The 16,403-nt window shown below is 43.7% G+C and overlaps 1 protein-coding gene across 6 annotated transcripts in view; it reads right to left on the bottom strand.

Moving 5' to 3' along the window:
• ints6 (integrator complex subunit 6) overlaps window positions 1-14,429 on the bottom strand; it is a 202,364-nt gene extending 187,935 nt beyond the window's left edge. For 2 of the 6 annotated variants that reach the window (XR_011948714.1, XR_011948713.1), the window contains exons 1-3: window positions 13,970-14,422; window positions 13,741-13,818; window positions 11,767-11,916 (exon numbers count right to left, since the gene is read on the bottom strand). Coding sequence is in view for 4 of the 6 variants with exons in the window: in XM_072514209.1 (XP_072370310.1) it covers window positions 9,904-10,167; window positions 11,767-11,916; window positions 13,741-13,818; window positions 13,970-14,080 (603 nt within the window). In the remaining 2 variants the exon portion in view is untranslated. The other 4 variants (XM_072514209.1, XM_072514210.1, XM_072514208.1 and 1 more) reach the window with 4 other exon arrangements.
• Window positions 14,430-16,403: the final 1,974 nt, after the last annotated feature.

Raw genomic sequence — 16,403 nt, 5'->3', positions numbered from 1 at the left:
GGACACCTTTGAAGTCAGCCTTCGGCCCAGCTGTGGTGGTTCTTTTCCACCCCCTCTTTCATACTCAAAGAGCCTGATAATACTGATATCGAGGGTAATCCACCAGTAGCCTATTAGATAATGCTGCGGACCTAGGTAGTTCCTATCTCAGCAGTATAATAGACAAAAATCACAAGTCAGGGACAAGGAGTCTGTTTAGCAGATCAGGCCTGCCCTTCCAGAGAGGGAAAGAGACACGAAGGACGTGAAAACGTCAAATATAAACACCAATATGATCATGCATTTTCGAGAATAAATTAGTTCAAGATAAACTGTTTGTTTCTTTCTGGTCTGCCCTACCCAAATAACAATTCCAAATAACTCAACTACAAATCTTCAACCAAGAACTGGGAAAGATAAAAATTGCTGTAAAACTCACCGGAATTGAAGCTTAGAAGTTAGTTACTTTGCTTTGCCTTTTAAAAATGAAGGAGATAGAAAGACACAAATCTTCACAATTTCACAACAGTGATCAACTTGCTCTATTTGAGGATAAGTATCCTGCAGAAGGTCAATCTAACATCAATGCAAGGAATTCAATTTTTGACAGGAATAAATTTTGGCCACATTTTTGCCATATGTAGGGACATGTACACTAAAATATTGCTGTACTTTATTGGACTTGTGATATAAAATCACAATATTAAGAGATCTGTATATGTTTTACTTCCTTCCATTGTGTGGGAAACGTTTAGTACTGTGTAATGGTGGTCTTGATTGAAAAACAAACTTGGTGATGGAAGAAAATCCTGCATAGGATTTCATTTGAAGGAAAATCTCATGGACAACAAAGCATGCCTCAAACAAATAGAGCATTTGGTGACTATAGATCGGTACAAACATTTAACCCAGGTAGTTCCTATAAGACCATAAAGACCTAGGAACAAAATTAGGCCACTCGGGGCATCAAGTCTGCTCCACCATTCAACCATGGCTAATATTTTTCTCATCCCCATTCTCTTACCTTCTCCCCATAACCCCCCTTCTCCCCAGAACCCCTGATCCCCTTATTAATCAAGAACCTATCTATCTCTTTCTTAAAGACATTCAGTGATTTAGCTTCCAAAGCCTTCTGCGGCATAAGAGCTCCAGATTCACAACTCTCTGGCTGAAGAAATTCCTCCTCATCACTGTTTTAAAAGATCATCCGTTCAATCCGAGATTGTGTCCACTGGTTCTAGCGTGCCCTACTAGTGGAAACACCCTCACCACGTCCACTCTATCCAGGCCTCACAGTATACTGTACGTTTCAATAAAATCCCCACTCATCCTTCTAAACTCCGAGTACAGACCCAGAGTCCTCAACCGCTCCTCAGAAGACAAGCTTTTTATGAACCTCCTCTGGACCCTATCCAAGGCCAGCACATCCTTCCTTAGATACAGGGTCCAAAACTGCTCACAATACTCCAAATGGGGTCTGACCGGAGCCTTATACAGCCTCAGAAGTACATCCCTGCACTTGTATTCTCGCCCTCTCGGCATGAATGCTAACATTGCATTTGCCTTCCTAACTGCCGACTGAACCTGCATGTTAACCTTAAGAGAATCGTGAACAAGGACTCCCAAGTCCCTTGTGCTTCTGATTTCCTCAGCATTTCCCCATTTAGAAAATAGTCAGCGCAGCATGGTGGCACACTGGTTTGCATCGTTGCGTCATGGCGCTGAGGTCCCAGGTTCAATCCCCGCTATGGGTCACTCCGTGTGGAGTTTGCAGTCTCTCAGTGGTTGAGTGGGTTTTGCTCCCACAACTCAAAGATGTGCAGGGTAGGTGGATTGGCCACGCTAAATTGCCCCTTAATTGGAAAAATGAATTGGGTACTCTAAATTTTTTTTTTTTTAAAGAAAATAGTCAATGCCTCCATCCCTCCTTCCAAAGTGCATAATCCCACACTTTTCCACATTGTATTCCATCTGCCACTTCTTTTCCCACTCTCCGAGCCTGTCCTTCTGCAGCCCCCCTGCTTCCTCAATACTATCTGTACCGCTGCATATCTTTGTATCATCTGCAAACTTAGCAAGTCTCCTCAATTCCTTCTTCCAGATCATTAACGTATATTGTGACCCCGAAGGCACACCACTAGTCACCGGCTGCCATCCTGAAAAGGAACCCTTTATCCCTACTCACTGCCTTCTGACAGTCAGCCAATCTTCTATCCATGCCAGTATCTTACACTTAACACTATGGGCTCTTAACTTATTTAACTTATCTTAACTCCAAGCGGCACCTTGTCAAAGGCCTTTTGGAAAACTAAATAAATCACCTCCACTGGTTCTCCTTTGTCTAACTTCCTTGTTACCTCTTCAAACTCACAGATTTGTCAGACATGACCTCCCCCTTGACGAAGTCCTGCTGACTCAGTCCTATTTTATCATGCGCTTCCAAGTACTCTGCAATCCCATCTTTAATAATGGACTCTAAAATCTTAGCAATGACCAAAGTCAGGCTAACCGGCTTATAATTTCCCGTCTTCTGCCTCCCTCCCTTCTTAAACAGCGGTGTTACATTAGCCACTTTCCGTCTTCTGGAGCCCTCCCCGTCTCCAGTGATTCCTGAAAGATCACCACCAATGCCTCCACAATCTCAACTATCTCCTTTAGAACCTTGGGGTGTAGTCCATCCAGTCCAAGTAATTTATCCACCTTCAAACCTTTCAGTTTCCCCACAACCTTCTCCTTAGTGATGGCCACTACTCTGCCCCGATTTTCCTGGATTCTGGTATCCCACTGGTGTCTTCCACTGTGAAAACTGATGCAAAGTAACTATTCAGTTCCTCTGCTATTTCTTTGTTTCCTATTACTACTTTTCTAGCCTCATTTTCCAGTGGTCCAATGTCTATTCTTACCTCTCTCTTACCTTTTATATATTGAAAAAAAACTCTTCCTATTTTAATTTATATTACTAGCTAGCTTACTCATATTTCATCTTCTCCCCCCTTATTGCTTTTTTAGTTGTCCTCTGCTTGTTTTTAAAGGCTTTCCACTAATCCTCACCACTTTGTATGCTTTTTCTTTTGCTTTTATGCTGTCTTTGATTTCACTCACCAGTCATGGCTGCCTTGTCCTTCCCTAAGCATGTTTCCTACTCCTTGGGATGAATCTTTGTTGTGCCTCCAGAATAACCCAAAAAAACTCCTGCCAGTTTCCTCATATTTCATTACACTGAAATCAGCACTGGGGGATTTAAATTGTATGACGAGCATTGTTTGACTCTGCCTTTGCCTCAGTGCATTTTACAGAAGTTCTAAATGAACAGAATATTTTCAGGCTTGAAGCCAGAGACATGACACTTTGCCCTCCATTGAAAGTCTCAACCTGTATCATTAATTCAGATTACAGAATTCCAGCACTGCAATAAAACACTGACTATCCTGTGACAAATCTCTTATCGCTCCACCCACCTCTCAGCCGGTCTCTGGTTGAAGTAATATATTCATACCATGGAGCTTAAATTACTGCAGGAGCATTCTGGGAACAGAGGCAGCCTGAATACAAGGTGCAGATTTTTGTGCTTTTGCCAGGAAGGGTGTGAAACGAATGTATTTTGTCTACCAATGCTATGATCCAGTTGAAAAATGGCATTTAAAAAATCCAGTCTCTATATTCATGAAGTAAAAGAAAATTGAAAGCCTCAGATCTCAGCCAGTTGTGTCAATTTGATACTGCAGCCTTTCCTGACATTGTGCTCCTTCAGGCAATCATGAAAATCTATTACTGGTTTGTACAAATACTTGGCCTATTTATTGCATTATGGACAGCAATGAATTTGGGAACACATCTGATCAATAAACATCACTTTAAAAACCAAGTGATGAATAGTGACATACCAAGTTAAAAATTGGGACGACAAAGCTCAGAGCCAGAAATTTTGCTTTGTTAAGGAATTGTTGAATTTTACATTACTACTATAGAACAAACAATATACTGCAAGTCAGCTTTGTGTCCTTCCTGTGCCCCTTAAAGAATTAGAATATTCTTGTTTCCATGAGGTCTAATATTTAATGAGTGTTTTTCACAAAAGCTTAAGATTATTGTCCATAACTTGCAAGAGTGGTAATCAGCAGTGGATTATTACTACGTACTGACTTTGCTGAGTTTAAATTCTGAAGCGAACGTCTCGCCCGACTTTCCTGACTCAGGTTGGGTGAAATTCGAGAAGCAAAACGCGATCCCAGCTCCAGCGCAAATTGTAAAAGGAGCAGAGCGAAGGAGGACATGCCCTTTTTCCATAATACTAGCTGCAGTAAAGCACGTGAGTTTAAAGGCCTCACTGAAAGGGAGACGGTAAATTTCTACAGTAATGTATAGGATGTGGGGGTGGGAGGTTGGACTTCAGCAGGGGTGGATTGGAAGAGAAAATAATAATAATCTTTATTATCAGAAGTAGGCTTACATTAACACTGCAACAAAGTTACTGTGAAAATCCCCTTTCCAGCGCCTGTTCGGGTACACGGAGGGAGAATTCAGAATGTCAAAATTACCGAACAGCACGTCTTTCGGGAATTGTGGGAGGAAAGCGGAGCACCCGGAGGAAACCCACACAGACATAGGGAGAACGTGGAGACTCGTCACACACACTGATGCAAGCCGGGAATTGAACCTGGGACCCTGGCTCTGTGAAGCAACAGTGCCAACCACTGTCCGACATTTGGGGGGGGGGGGGGCATCTTTGGGGTACCCCAAGTTACAGGCTTATTCAAAATGTAGTCATTAGCTCTGTGAACTGGAGCAAAAGACTGTGTTTAGAAAATTAGACTGCATTCATTCAAATGATTTGAAGAGATTCAACAGTTGCCAGAGAAAATGTGCTTCACCAGTTGAAAGTGAATTTAAGTACTTGCACACAGGGAAAACAGAACACAGATAGTCACATAGTCATGGACAACTTATACTTGCAGTACAGAATGCCTTTCACGTGATGGTTTTGGCACAGAGGCGTTGCATGAACTGAGGGTTGCAAAGGCATGACCTGTTTTCTCAAAATATTTGCCTCCCCCGCCAAAACAAATCTCACCTGATAGCCACTGTCCACCTGCAGAAAGTTATTGCAGACCACGACATCTCAGCCCAACTTAATCAATCAGATGTTTTTCTTTGAGCCATTTGGCAATTATAGTTTTATATCCATCACTTTATGTTTAAACGGAACAATTTTTTAAAAAACTTGTCTAATGCACAGCAAAAATAAGGAGTTTCCTGCCTTAAAGATTCCAACCAGTGATATTTAAACAGTGCAGTTAAGCAATGAGATCTGTTAACACATTTATGGCACTGAATTAATATTTTTGTCACACAAGTTAAAATTGGGTACCTTATCACAACAGAACTCATAGTCATAGAACATACAGTGCAGGAGGCCATTCGGCCCATCGAGTCTGCACCGCCCCACTTAAGCCCTCACTTCCACCCTATCCCCATAACCCATGAACCCCTCCTAACCTTTTTTGGTCACCAAGGGCAATTTAACATGGCCAATCCACCTAACCTGCACACCTTTGAACTGTGGGAGGAAACCGGAGCACCCGGAGGAAACCCACACACACACACGGGGAGAACGAGCAGACTCCGCACAGACAGTGACCAAAGCCAGGAATCGAACCTGGGACCCTGGAGCTGTGAAGCAATTGTACTAACCACTATGCTACCGTGCTTCCCAAATTATAGTGCAAGTTGGATAGAATGCACACCTCACTATCTTTATGGGGTGCTTTAAGTTCCACAGTGATTAACATTTTTTTCTAAATCCATTGTCATAGAAGGTCAAGAGATGGGGGTGGGGGCGAAAGGAAAAATTGAATTAAAGAACGAAGTTGCTTGTACAGAAGGCGAGACCATCTGCTTCCTAATCAACTAGGCAATAATATTCTGATTCCGCAATGCCTCTCTGGGTCATATCGCTGAACCTTTTCAAACATAATGACGAAAGGGCAATGCTGAATCTTTACCTGCAGTGTTTTGTTTTAAACGAGATGGGGAAAGAGATGAAAAAGACCAAAACAATTTTATTCATTTCTTTCTTTTTTAAACTTTTAAATAAATGTTGAGCACCCAACTCTTTTTTTTCCAATTAAGGGGCAATTTAGCGTGACCAGTCCATCTATCCTGCACATCTTTGGGTTGTGGGGACGAGACCTACGCAGACACGGGGAAATATGCAAATTCCACACGGACAGTGACCCAGGGCCGGGATCGAATCTGGGTCCTCGGTGCCGTGAGGTAGCAGTGCTAACCATTGTGCCACCGTGCTGCCCCTTTAATCATTATTTCTACCCTGGAATCATTTTTTTCTTATTTCTGCTGGAGTGGAGGCTCAAAAGCAGGACCTCCCCCCCCTTCCCCCACTTTGAAGCAGTGCCTTTTGAGCTGTGAACTTTTGACAGTGAGCGTCAGCAGTCCTGGAGATTATAGCCACACAAGCATTTTCTCACAGGTGGACAACAATCAGGACCAAGAGCCCCAGATGAAATGTTCACCTCCCTTGGGGAAGTGCCATATTCAATCAATCCAGGACCGGTTCAGTACAGAGATCAAATCTGGGACACTTGTGCAACTTCATATGCATCATGCCAATAGCAGCACAGGGGTGGGGAAGGAGTGGCGCCTATATTTTGCTCCTCTTTCCCAACGCCTTTGTCTTATTTCATTAGCAAAATTCAATAAAAGTCAAAAGTCAATTATTCATATGTGGGCAATAGCAGGGTATTGTGGGGAAAATCAAAGTCCAACTTAAAATTATATCCATAAATGCATTCTGAGCAATGAGCCCTACGACTGCCACAGCAGAGGTCAGTAAACCAAGGATTGAGTCTGAAACTTGATCTGCTCTTTGGATATAGGTAAACCATCAAATGACATGTATTTTAAAATAAACTGCATCATTGAGCCTGTCAACACAGAAGACGGCACAAAACAAAAAACAGCTTTTAATCTTCATGCTCCTGTTCTCCTGCCCAAGTGGAACGGACATTATCACAATGGATAGAAGTTTTAAGTTGCTAAATACTAATGGTTTACTTCCAAATCGAAGTTACAAATGCTTTAATGTAAATAGGCTAAAAAGCAGAGACAGTTCTAAAACTGAACATGCCCAGAATCTCATCGACAATCAATTCAGCAGCTGATGGAGGGCTCCCTAATGCCCTGAGGGAAAGAGCACATATTTAAATCCCTGCTCAAGTCAATTCCACTTCACTAGTGTGAATTAAATATTTGGTAAAGACACCAATATAATTCAAATCTGGTGAGAACTAAAAGCTTTTTCATTGTTGAGTCACAGTTATGGTATATTGTTGACAAGTGCAATCAAAATTACCTTTACTCACCAATACGAGAGAAGTATTCCATTTGATCGATTAAAACCTCAAGATATATCTTCAAAAGGACACAAGGGAGCAATATAAAATGTTCATGGTTCTGTTGAATGTGTATTTTGACCCTCCCCACATATGAACATCCAAGGTGCAGATGGTTAACTTTGTAAATAGCTGGACCATACAAACAAGCACTCCCAGCTGACTTCAGATCACTCTTTGGTGATACTTACTCTAAAAATGTGTGCAACGTTGGGTCAAGGACAGATCAAACCCAGCTCTGATGACTTACGGTGGAATACTCCAGCCCAAAGTCAATTAGAATGGTTACTTGGACATGGTAATGAAGGACACTCAAGCAAGGCATTCGAAAAATGCAGCCAGAAAAGGAGGAAAATAATAATCAAGCTGGCCTTGCAGCACTGTAAAGCATTTTAAAGTTATTCAGGTCCAAATATTGCTCAACTTACTGCAGGATATTCAAAGGGAAGCAAGCATCTTACAAAAGGAACTCAGTTATGCAGTTAAAACCTTTCACAAGTTGCTTATTAGAGTTGGGCAAGATTAGAACAGAAAATGCTCATCCTGCTTTCCACAACTTCCAGAATGTTAAAAATTCTGAGAAGTTACTTACACAAGAATTTCTTCAGCCCTAAATCACCACATTACAATGTATGTAAAGCAGCATGTAGGTGGCTTGCAAATTTGATCAGAGTTAAGTTTTTTAGGGCCAGGGAACAAGTAAGTAGGAAGTAGGTTTGGTGTCAATGATTAAGCCTTCCCAAACTGATCTTCCAGTGGGCAGCTCAAGGCTTGGAATAGTAGACAGTTGAACAGTTCACACCTCGGGGTGCCACGGCAAGAAGATATTTTTTTAAATGTAAGTGAAAGGGGATATAATTTTTTCAAATACTGCTTTATGGAGGATTAACAAGCTGAATGTTATTCCCATCACCGTCAGAACCTGATGAATCTTGTTCAGTACTGTAAAACTCACAGGCACTTGATGAGTGCAAATTCACCCCTGTCCAAAATGTTTTTATTTACGAACACTTAGGTTCTGGAAAGAAACATGCTATTCATATACAAGGATAAACTACTTTAAATTCTTGCCTTCAGTTCTTTGTTTCCAGAGCAACGCTTAAAAAAGCCACAGAAATATTCACAGATCAGGATGAAAGTAAATTGGTTACGTCACTTGAACTGGAGACATATAGATCTACACTTCTGAGACGGAACACGTGTTTTTTTTTTAAAGAGAACCACATGCTTTGTGAGGTCACATCCTTCCCCAACAGATTCCCTGATAACTAGGCCAGGGTTACCTGAAGAATTCAGCAGTGGTGGGTAAACTGCAGCCCGGGGGCCATATGCCACCCATCCGGGTTCCGAGTGCAGCCCACGAGACACATGTTGACTGTTGCCCATGAGCAGAATTGCTACATTCTGCTGATTTCCAACCGCGTAGCTTTTTTCCTATCGGCGTTACTGAAGTAATACACATTTAAAGCAAGGGCAAATGAAGTGAAGTATGTGCTGATTGCACACAACATTGACTGTGAGAGCCGTGCGCCCTTCTGCATCCAATCAAGAATAAATATTTATTTTCTTTTTACCATTTGAAGATGATGACAGTTCTAGTAATTTAGGAACAATTAAGCAATTTCTATAAACCGTTTTGAAATATTTGCCATGTATTCAATATTATTGAAGGGTCATGGTTAGTGAGCATGCCCGATTTCAATCTTGCCGCCCGCTGAAATGAAGGAGGGCCACACATGCGGCCCACCCACTAGCCTAGGTTGCCCATCACGGATTCAGAATCTTTCAAGCTGCAATGAAAACCCATAATTGGTGATCGAATGTTATTGGTATTTTCAATTTGAACATACAAATCTGTACATGGCTTCTTCTTTAGCAGGATCATTATGAATCCAAATCAACAGCAATGATCAGGCACAAGAAACACCTTGAAAAAAATTGTAGGTGCAAATATCTGAATACTTAAAAACACTGTAGAGCAAAATTTTCGCAGTTGAATTTCACACTTCTATCAACAATGCATTAATGGGGGCGACATGTGGTGCAGTGGTTAGCACTGGGACTGCGGCGCTGAGGACAGGGGTTTGAATCCCTGCCCTGGGTCACTGTCCGTGTAGAGTTTGCACATTCTCCCCATGTCTGCGTGGATTTCACCCCCACAACCCAAAGATGTGCAGGTTAAGTGGATTGGCCACGCTAAATTGCCCCTTAATTGGGAAAAAAAAAATAATTGGGTACTCTAAAAAATGTTTTAAAAATGCATTAATGGCAAGACATTGGTTTCAATGCCAATCGCAAAACCATGTGCTTTCAGTTATCGTTGCCCAGCATTGCCTTCAGTTGCAGATCGGCAGAGGCATGGTGTTAAGTCAATAAGGACGACAAGGATAATCAGCACTGATACATATTTGACGTGGTCAATTTCTACAAATGTACACTGGCCGACCACAGTAAAACTTCAGAGATTTATAGTTACCACACATCCCTTTTCAGAGCCTAACTTTGAAGACTGAAGTTAAGAAATGCAGACAACATGCACACACAATAAAAGTTTAAGAATATGGTACAAGAGGGGCAGCACGGTGGCGGTGGATAGCATTGCTGCCTCACGGCGCCGAGGTCCCAGGGTCGATCGCGGCTCTGGGTCACTGTCCGTGTGGAGTTTGCACATTCTCCCCGTGTTTGCGTGGGTTTCGCCCCCACAACCCAAAGATGTGCAGGGTAGGTGGATTGGCCACGCTAAATTGCCCCTTAATTGGAAAATAATGAATTGGGTACTCTAAAAAAAAAAAAAATTTTTAAAGAAAGAATATGGTACAAGAAGTTATTTTGGAAGCAATATCATGTAATTCCAAGTGTTAGTCTGACCTATTGCCGCATTTTTTTTTTAAAGTCACCATGGCCATAAACACACTGTGAATTCAAGATTTAAACTCAATGCTCAGCCGAATCTAGGAAATTCACTAGAGAACAATTTAAAGCACAATTTTCTCTTTTTACCCGACCTACATTAGATTTTGCATTCCTTCCTGTCAAAGACTTTGTGCTTGAGTACTGTTCTTCTGCCACCAATTACATTCAGTAACATTCCAAAGGGGTCATTATTAATGCACATGTCCAAGAGCATGTATCAATAGGCTATTCGACTGCTGAACAACAGCAAGCTCACTTGTCAAGCCAAACACACTCTCCTTCAATTTACATCCAGCTGAGGCTGATGCATGGTAATATCAGTGGGAAGACTGTGCAATCCTAGAGGCAGAGGCTAACTGTATGATCTCCAATCCAGCATACATCAGAGATCAAACAAAGAATTTTCCTGATCTCTATGGACCTCACTGGGGGGAAACCCTCTGGCATGGGCAGGACGGGCCATACTTCATGGGATGACTTGAGAGATATTTAATAGGCTGAAATGATCAGAAAGTAATTGGTAGAAGAATTAAAGGGAGTGGGAAAGAACATGTTTTCACTCAGTGTTGGCTGCCTGGAACGCACTGTCTGAAAGGCAAGTAGAGACAGAAATCCTAATTGCTTTTAAAAAGCATATGAATATGCACTTGAAGTATCATAACTTACAAGGCCACAGGCCAAGATCTGGAAAATAGGATTAGGTTCAGTCAGCTCATCATCCAACTAATAATAATAATTATTAGTTATAACTCACAAGGCCACAGACCAAGAGCTGGAAAATAGGATTAGGTTCAGTCAGCATGGACGTAATGGAATGAATGGCCTTCTTCTGTGCCGTGAATTTCTAAAACCCCATGACTGATGGCCCACTGCTCCTCTTGTGCAAAGCTGCATCAACTCATACCCACTGAATGCTTGACCCTCCTCTCCTGATGATACCATGCTAAGATTTTACCCCATAATTGCCAGCCACTGTTCAGTTGTCTAAATGGGCATTCGTCTGCTATTTGTAGTATTCAACTCTCCGGGTCAATCTTTTCCACGTGCTTTGTAGCATGGATTGCTGCATCACTGCCAGGTTGATTTTCCCTTCCCTTAATCCAGGGGTACTGTCACAGTACCAAACTGGCTGAGATCAGATAACTAACCACAAAGTAGCAGCAGCAGCAAGCCTTCATACAAGAGCTCTACTGATTCTGTCTGACAAAGTACTACATCAGACAGCATGTTTAATCCATAACAATTAGGAGGGGCGTGGAAGACAGGTAATCACATTGCTGAGCTCCACAAATATGATGTGATTTGATTCACCCAACTCCATCCAGGTGGTTTCCTGCATGGACAGCTGAGAAAAAAAATGATTATAGGGAGTTTTTATTGCAACAGTGTGCGTGTGTGTGTATATATAGGGTTCAAGTGTTTTTTGTGTAGAATTATTAGATATTTTTGCTTGTGTTAAACATACCTGCCCATAGTTGTCTATTCCAGTAACTAATCTATTTAAATTTAATAAATCAAAGGATGTCCTTAAAGACTGGCCAAGAGTTGATAGTCCTACAGCTTGAAGATTTTTCAATTCGTTCATGAACGTTGCATGGTTTTCCTTCCAGCCAGCCTGAAAAATAAAACATTTCCGTCATGCTTTCTCGGTTCAGAATGCTTCCAATTCTTTCATCACTTAAGTTGCAGGAAGTCAGTTTTCGCAGGATATTGTAGCCGGGTATCATACACAAAAGGTATAGAACTTTCTGAAAGATTAGTACCTTCACAATATTAATAAAAGTCTAATATACAAAGCAGTGGAATAGACTCTAGATTTCAATTTATTTTCCTTCCTTCCCCCCCTGCCCCAAATGCATTAAAATACTGCACTCCAAGCACCAGCACTGGATCTAAGGGGCATTTGGTGTGAGATTAGCCAATGTGGTCTGAATCTAGGTAAGACTACTTTAAAAATTCCCCTTTAGTTCACCAAACCGTCCTCCATCCCAATGATTTTGTGGTACTTCAAGGCCTATACCAAAGCCTCGACCACTCTAACTGACCATGACAAGAAAAGCAAGTGCATCACAGCTATGCCGCTGTCCAGTTTTCCCTCTTTGCATTGTAAAGTAGCTGTTTTCCCCAGCCCCCATTACTCACTCAAGTAGTCAACAATATCCAAAAAACATGGCCAACATAGAAATGCTCATCAGTGGTTCAATAGACTGCATCATCTGCATTTTTAATCTTTTCCATCTTTAGTGTTTGTATCTCAGTACCAGGAGATGGTTTAGCACAGTGGGCTAAACAGCTGGCTTGTAATGGAGAACAAGGCAGCAGCGCACGTTCAATTCCCGTACCGGCTTCCCTGAACAGGCGCCGGAATGTGACAACTAGGGGCTTTTCACAGTAACTTCATTGAAGCCTACTTGTGACAATAAGCGATTATTATTATTACTTCTAGTTACCTGGAAATTATAATTACAAAACTGACAGACTGGGGGGAAAAAAATTGCCCATTTAATCTTCAGCTACCAAGGCCCTAAACTCTGGAATTCCCTCCTAAATGTCATCACTTCTCTCTAGCTCTCCCCCTTCCTTTAAAAAACGATATTGCGTCAGTGGTATCACATCATGGCCTCGCAAGAGATCTAATACCACGTGCAACTCAAATATTTAAACTAATTTTTAGCACAGTTCTCTGCGAGTTCAACTCTCTGCTAACTTAAGTGTGGTTACTCTGTCTGACTGAACCAGACTAGCTCTTAGCCACGTGATGGAGGTGTGAGATTGTAACAACACCCTTGACTGACTCTCTAGATGTTCATCAGTGGAAAGAGGCGGAGTGTGAGTGCCTTGTGTCTTTTATAGTCAGATCCTATTCCTGAGTGTCCTGCCTGCTTATTGGTCATATCCTGTTCTGTGTCCAGTAGCTGCGTGTCTGTATATAATTATGTGTGTATCTGCATATCATGACCATTTTTTCCATATAAAAATTAGGGGTAATTTTAAACAAAAAGCATGAGGCTTAGACTATCCTTCCTCAAGAAAGTGCATCAAGATTGTCGTTCCCCTTTAAGGATCAGGTCTGGGCACTTGCCTGTCATTGCCCTTTATGGATCATGTCATTCCCCTTTAAGAAATCTGTCAAACTCTTTTGAAAATGAATCACCAGAGTTCTGCGCCATCCTTTCAACATCCCTAAGTTAGTTTCTGCACATCCCTCCCCCCGCCTATGCTAAATAAGGTGGCGTGTCCATGGGAAGAATCATGTCTAAACCACCGCCCCTCCCCGCCAATCATCCGGAGCTGTGCAGGAGGAACATGTCGGCCATGTTTAGTTAGGGTGCCTGAGTGGAGAGAGAGAGAGAGAAAGGGAAACCTTTCTCCCCAAACACACCAACCAACAAATCAAATAAAAGCCCAGCATGAATGAGGGTCTGGGGTTTCTTTTTACCTTGATACCGTACGGTGGATCATCGAAGGTCACCAGCATGTACCTGTCTCCCCGGCTGGCAGGGTCCCGGGCTCGCAGCTGTTTACAGGGGGGGGAAGGGAGAGTAAGATGGAGGGGGAGAGAGAGAGAGAGAGAGACAAGTTAGGATCTCAATTCGGCGCTAGCGCGGGGCCTGAGGCCTAGCTTCCCCGCCTCCCAAAACACCGCTTCTAATTCCTTTTCGTTTTACCTTCATGAAGGTCTCAACCGCGCCTTTGGCTATGTCCAGATAGGTGGTGCCCAGATGGGTGCGCTGGCTCATGGAGGCGGACGTGTCTATGAGGAAAAGTAAGATGGGCATGATGATGATTGGGAGTGGGTGTTCAGTGAGTTAGATCGGGGGGAATGTATTATAATCAAACTGGAAGCCGCGGACGAGGCCCCTGGGCTTTGGGACTTGACTACATTCGACTCTCCAGTCAAGTGGGTATCTCTGCTCCAACTTTCTGTAGGGGAAATGGAAGGCGGCTTTTGGCTGGAGAAAGAGGGTTTGGGTAGGGCGAGGTGAGGGTCTCTCTCTGCCCTCTTGTGTCTGTCTTTCACCTCCGCCCTCCCCACTCGGAGAGCTGTGCTGGGGCAAGGAACCGCTCCCTGAGCTCTTGCCCCTCCACCCCTGTGCCCGTCTCTCTCTTAAATGCCGCTCCGCACAACTTTGCTTCTGCTTTTAACTCCCCCTCCCCCCACTGGCCGACGCGTCATGCACGCACTGCCTCCGCCCATCGCCCGCTCCCATTGGCTGGCGCCCGGCCCCCTTCGTTTGCATACTGGCGCCCGCCCCTCCAGCCATGGGCCGCGCGAGGCTCCTGCTGCGCATGCCCGCGCCCAGGGCCCGACACGTCTTTGTCGACCGACCTCCTCCACGCATGCGCGGCCTTTTTCAAAGCCCAACTCCCGTTCCGATGTTTGCCCATGCTCAGTGGGCCAGCGGCCATACCAGTCAGTCTGGTGCCAGGAGGCAGAGGAGTGGCCCTAAGATTCTTCGCATCAAGTGACAAAAGCAAAAAAAAAATAAGCTGAGGCTGGAAACCTCAAAAAACGTTTGAAATACCCTCCAAGGCATGCAGCATTTATGAAGGGAAAACCAAGGTTAATGTTAAAGAAAATAAACATTTTGTGTTTACGTGCCTTTCTATTGTATCCCTCACGAGGGCCACAGGGTGTGGACCATCCACCTTGATGGTTCCCCATTACCTTGGAAGAATCCGAACTGCCCCGGTAAAGGGGCTGGGTTTCCCTTAATATAAAACCCCGACCCAGGTGTTGGTCGGCACGGGAGACCCTTCGGGGAGTGGAGTTTGTATATTGCAGTTTCGTATGATTAAACATTTTTGTTAACCTTTACCATTGCTTCGGTGTGGTTGCTCTGTCGGGAACTAACACTGGCGAGGAGGATGGTATGGAGCTGCAGGCGACGCCAAATTCTCCAAACCCAGCCCTTTTTCACCTCGGTGGATGAGCAGCTGCAGAGGATGGCATAGATTTATTTATTTTTAAAATATTTTTATTCTCCTTTTTCACATTTTCTCCCACATTTACACCAATCAACAATAAACAATAATCAGCAAGATATGTCAATCCCCATAATAACAACGATCCCATACACCCACCAACCCCCAAACATCAGCCCGCATGTTTACATAAACAAATGACAAAAAGGAATCAAGGATTACCTGTAGTCACCCTTAATCTACACAGCCCCCCCTCCCCCCCACCCCTCCAACTAATGTTCGATGTTATCCAGTTCTTGAAAGTGAATAAATAGTGCCCATGACTTGTCGAATCCCTCCGAGCTTCCCCTCAGTTCAAACTTAACCTTCTCAAGGGTCAAGTATTCCAACAGGTCCCCCCGCCACGCCAGGGCACTGGGTGGAGAGGCTGCTCTCCATCCCAGCAGGATCCGCCTTCGGGCGATCAATGAGGCGAAGGCTATGAGATCTGCCTCCGCTCCCGTTTCCAACCCTGGCTGATCCGACACCCCGAATATGGCCTCCTGGGGACCCGGGTCCAGTTTCACACGCACCACCTTGGACAACGCAGAATCGCCGAGCAGAAGCTTATAGCCAAGTTCCGCACACATGAGTGCGGCCTCAACCGGGACCTGGGATTCATGTCGCATTACATTCATCGCCCACCATCTGGTGAAATCCTACCAACTGTCCTGGCTTGACACAATTCACACCTCTTTAACCTGGGGTTACCCCATCTCTGGATCTGTAAAGATTTAATCACCTGCTAATGCATTGTCTGGCATCTTTGAATCTGTCTATATATATGTTTCTGGAACATACCTCTTCATTCACCTGAGGGAGGGGCAGCGCTCCGAAAGCTAGTGACATCGAAACAAACCTGTTGGACTTTAACCTGGTGTTGTAAAACTTCTTACTGTGCTCACCCCAGTCCAACGCCGGCATCTCCACATCATAGATTAACAGGGTTGAGAGCCAAGGTTGAAGACCTGGAAAACAGGTGAGTAGGCATAACTTGAGGATCGTGGGTGTGTCTGAAGGGGTGGAGGGCCAGATGCCTACAGAATATTTTGAGGGTATGATAGCGAAGCTGATGGGGGAGGGAAAGGAGCCCTCTCAATACGAGTTGGAAAGGGCCAACGGTCACTCCGGCCGAAG

This window comes from Scyliorhinus torazame, chromosome 8 (genome assembly GCF_047496885.1).
Source record: "Scyliorhinus torazame isolate Kashiwa2021f chromosome 8, sScyTor2.1, whole genome shotgun sequence".
Lineage (NCBI taxonomy): Eukaryota > Metazoa > Chordata > Chondrichthyes > Carcharhiniformes > Scyliorhinidae > Scyliorhinus > Scyliorhinus torazame.
This window is presented reverse-complemented; position numbering and strand designations above follow the sequence as displayed.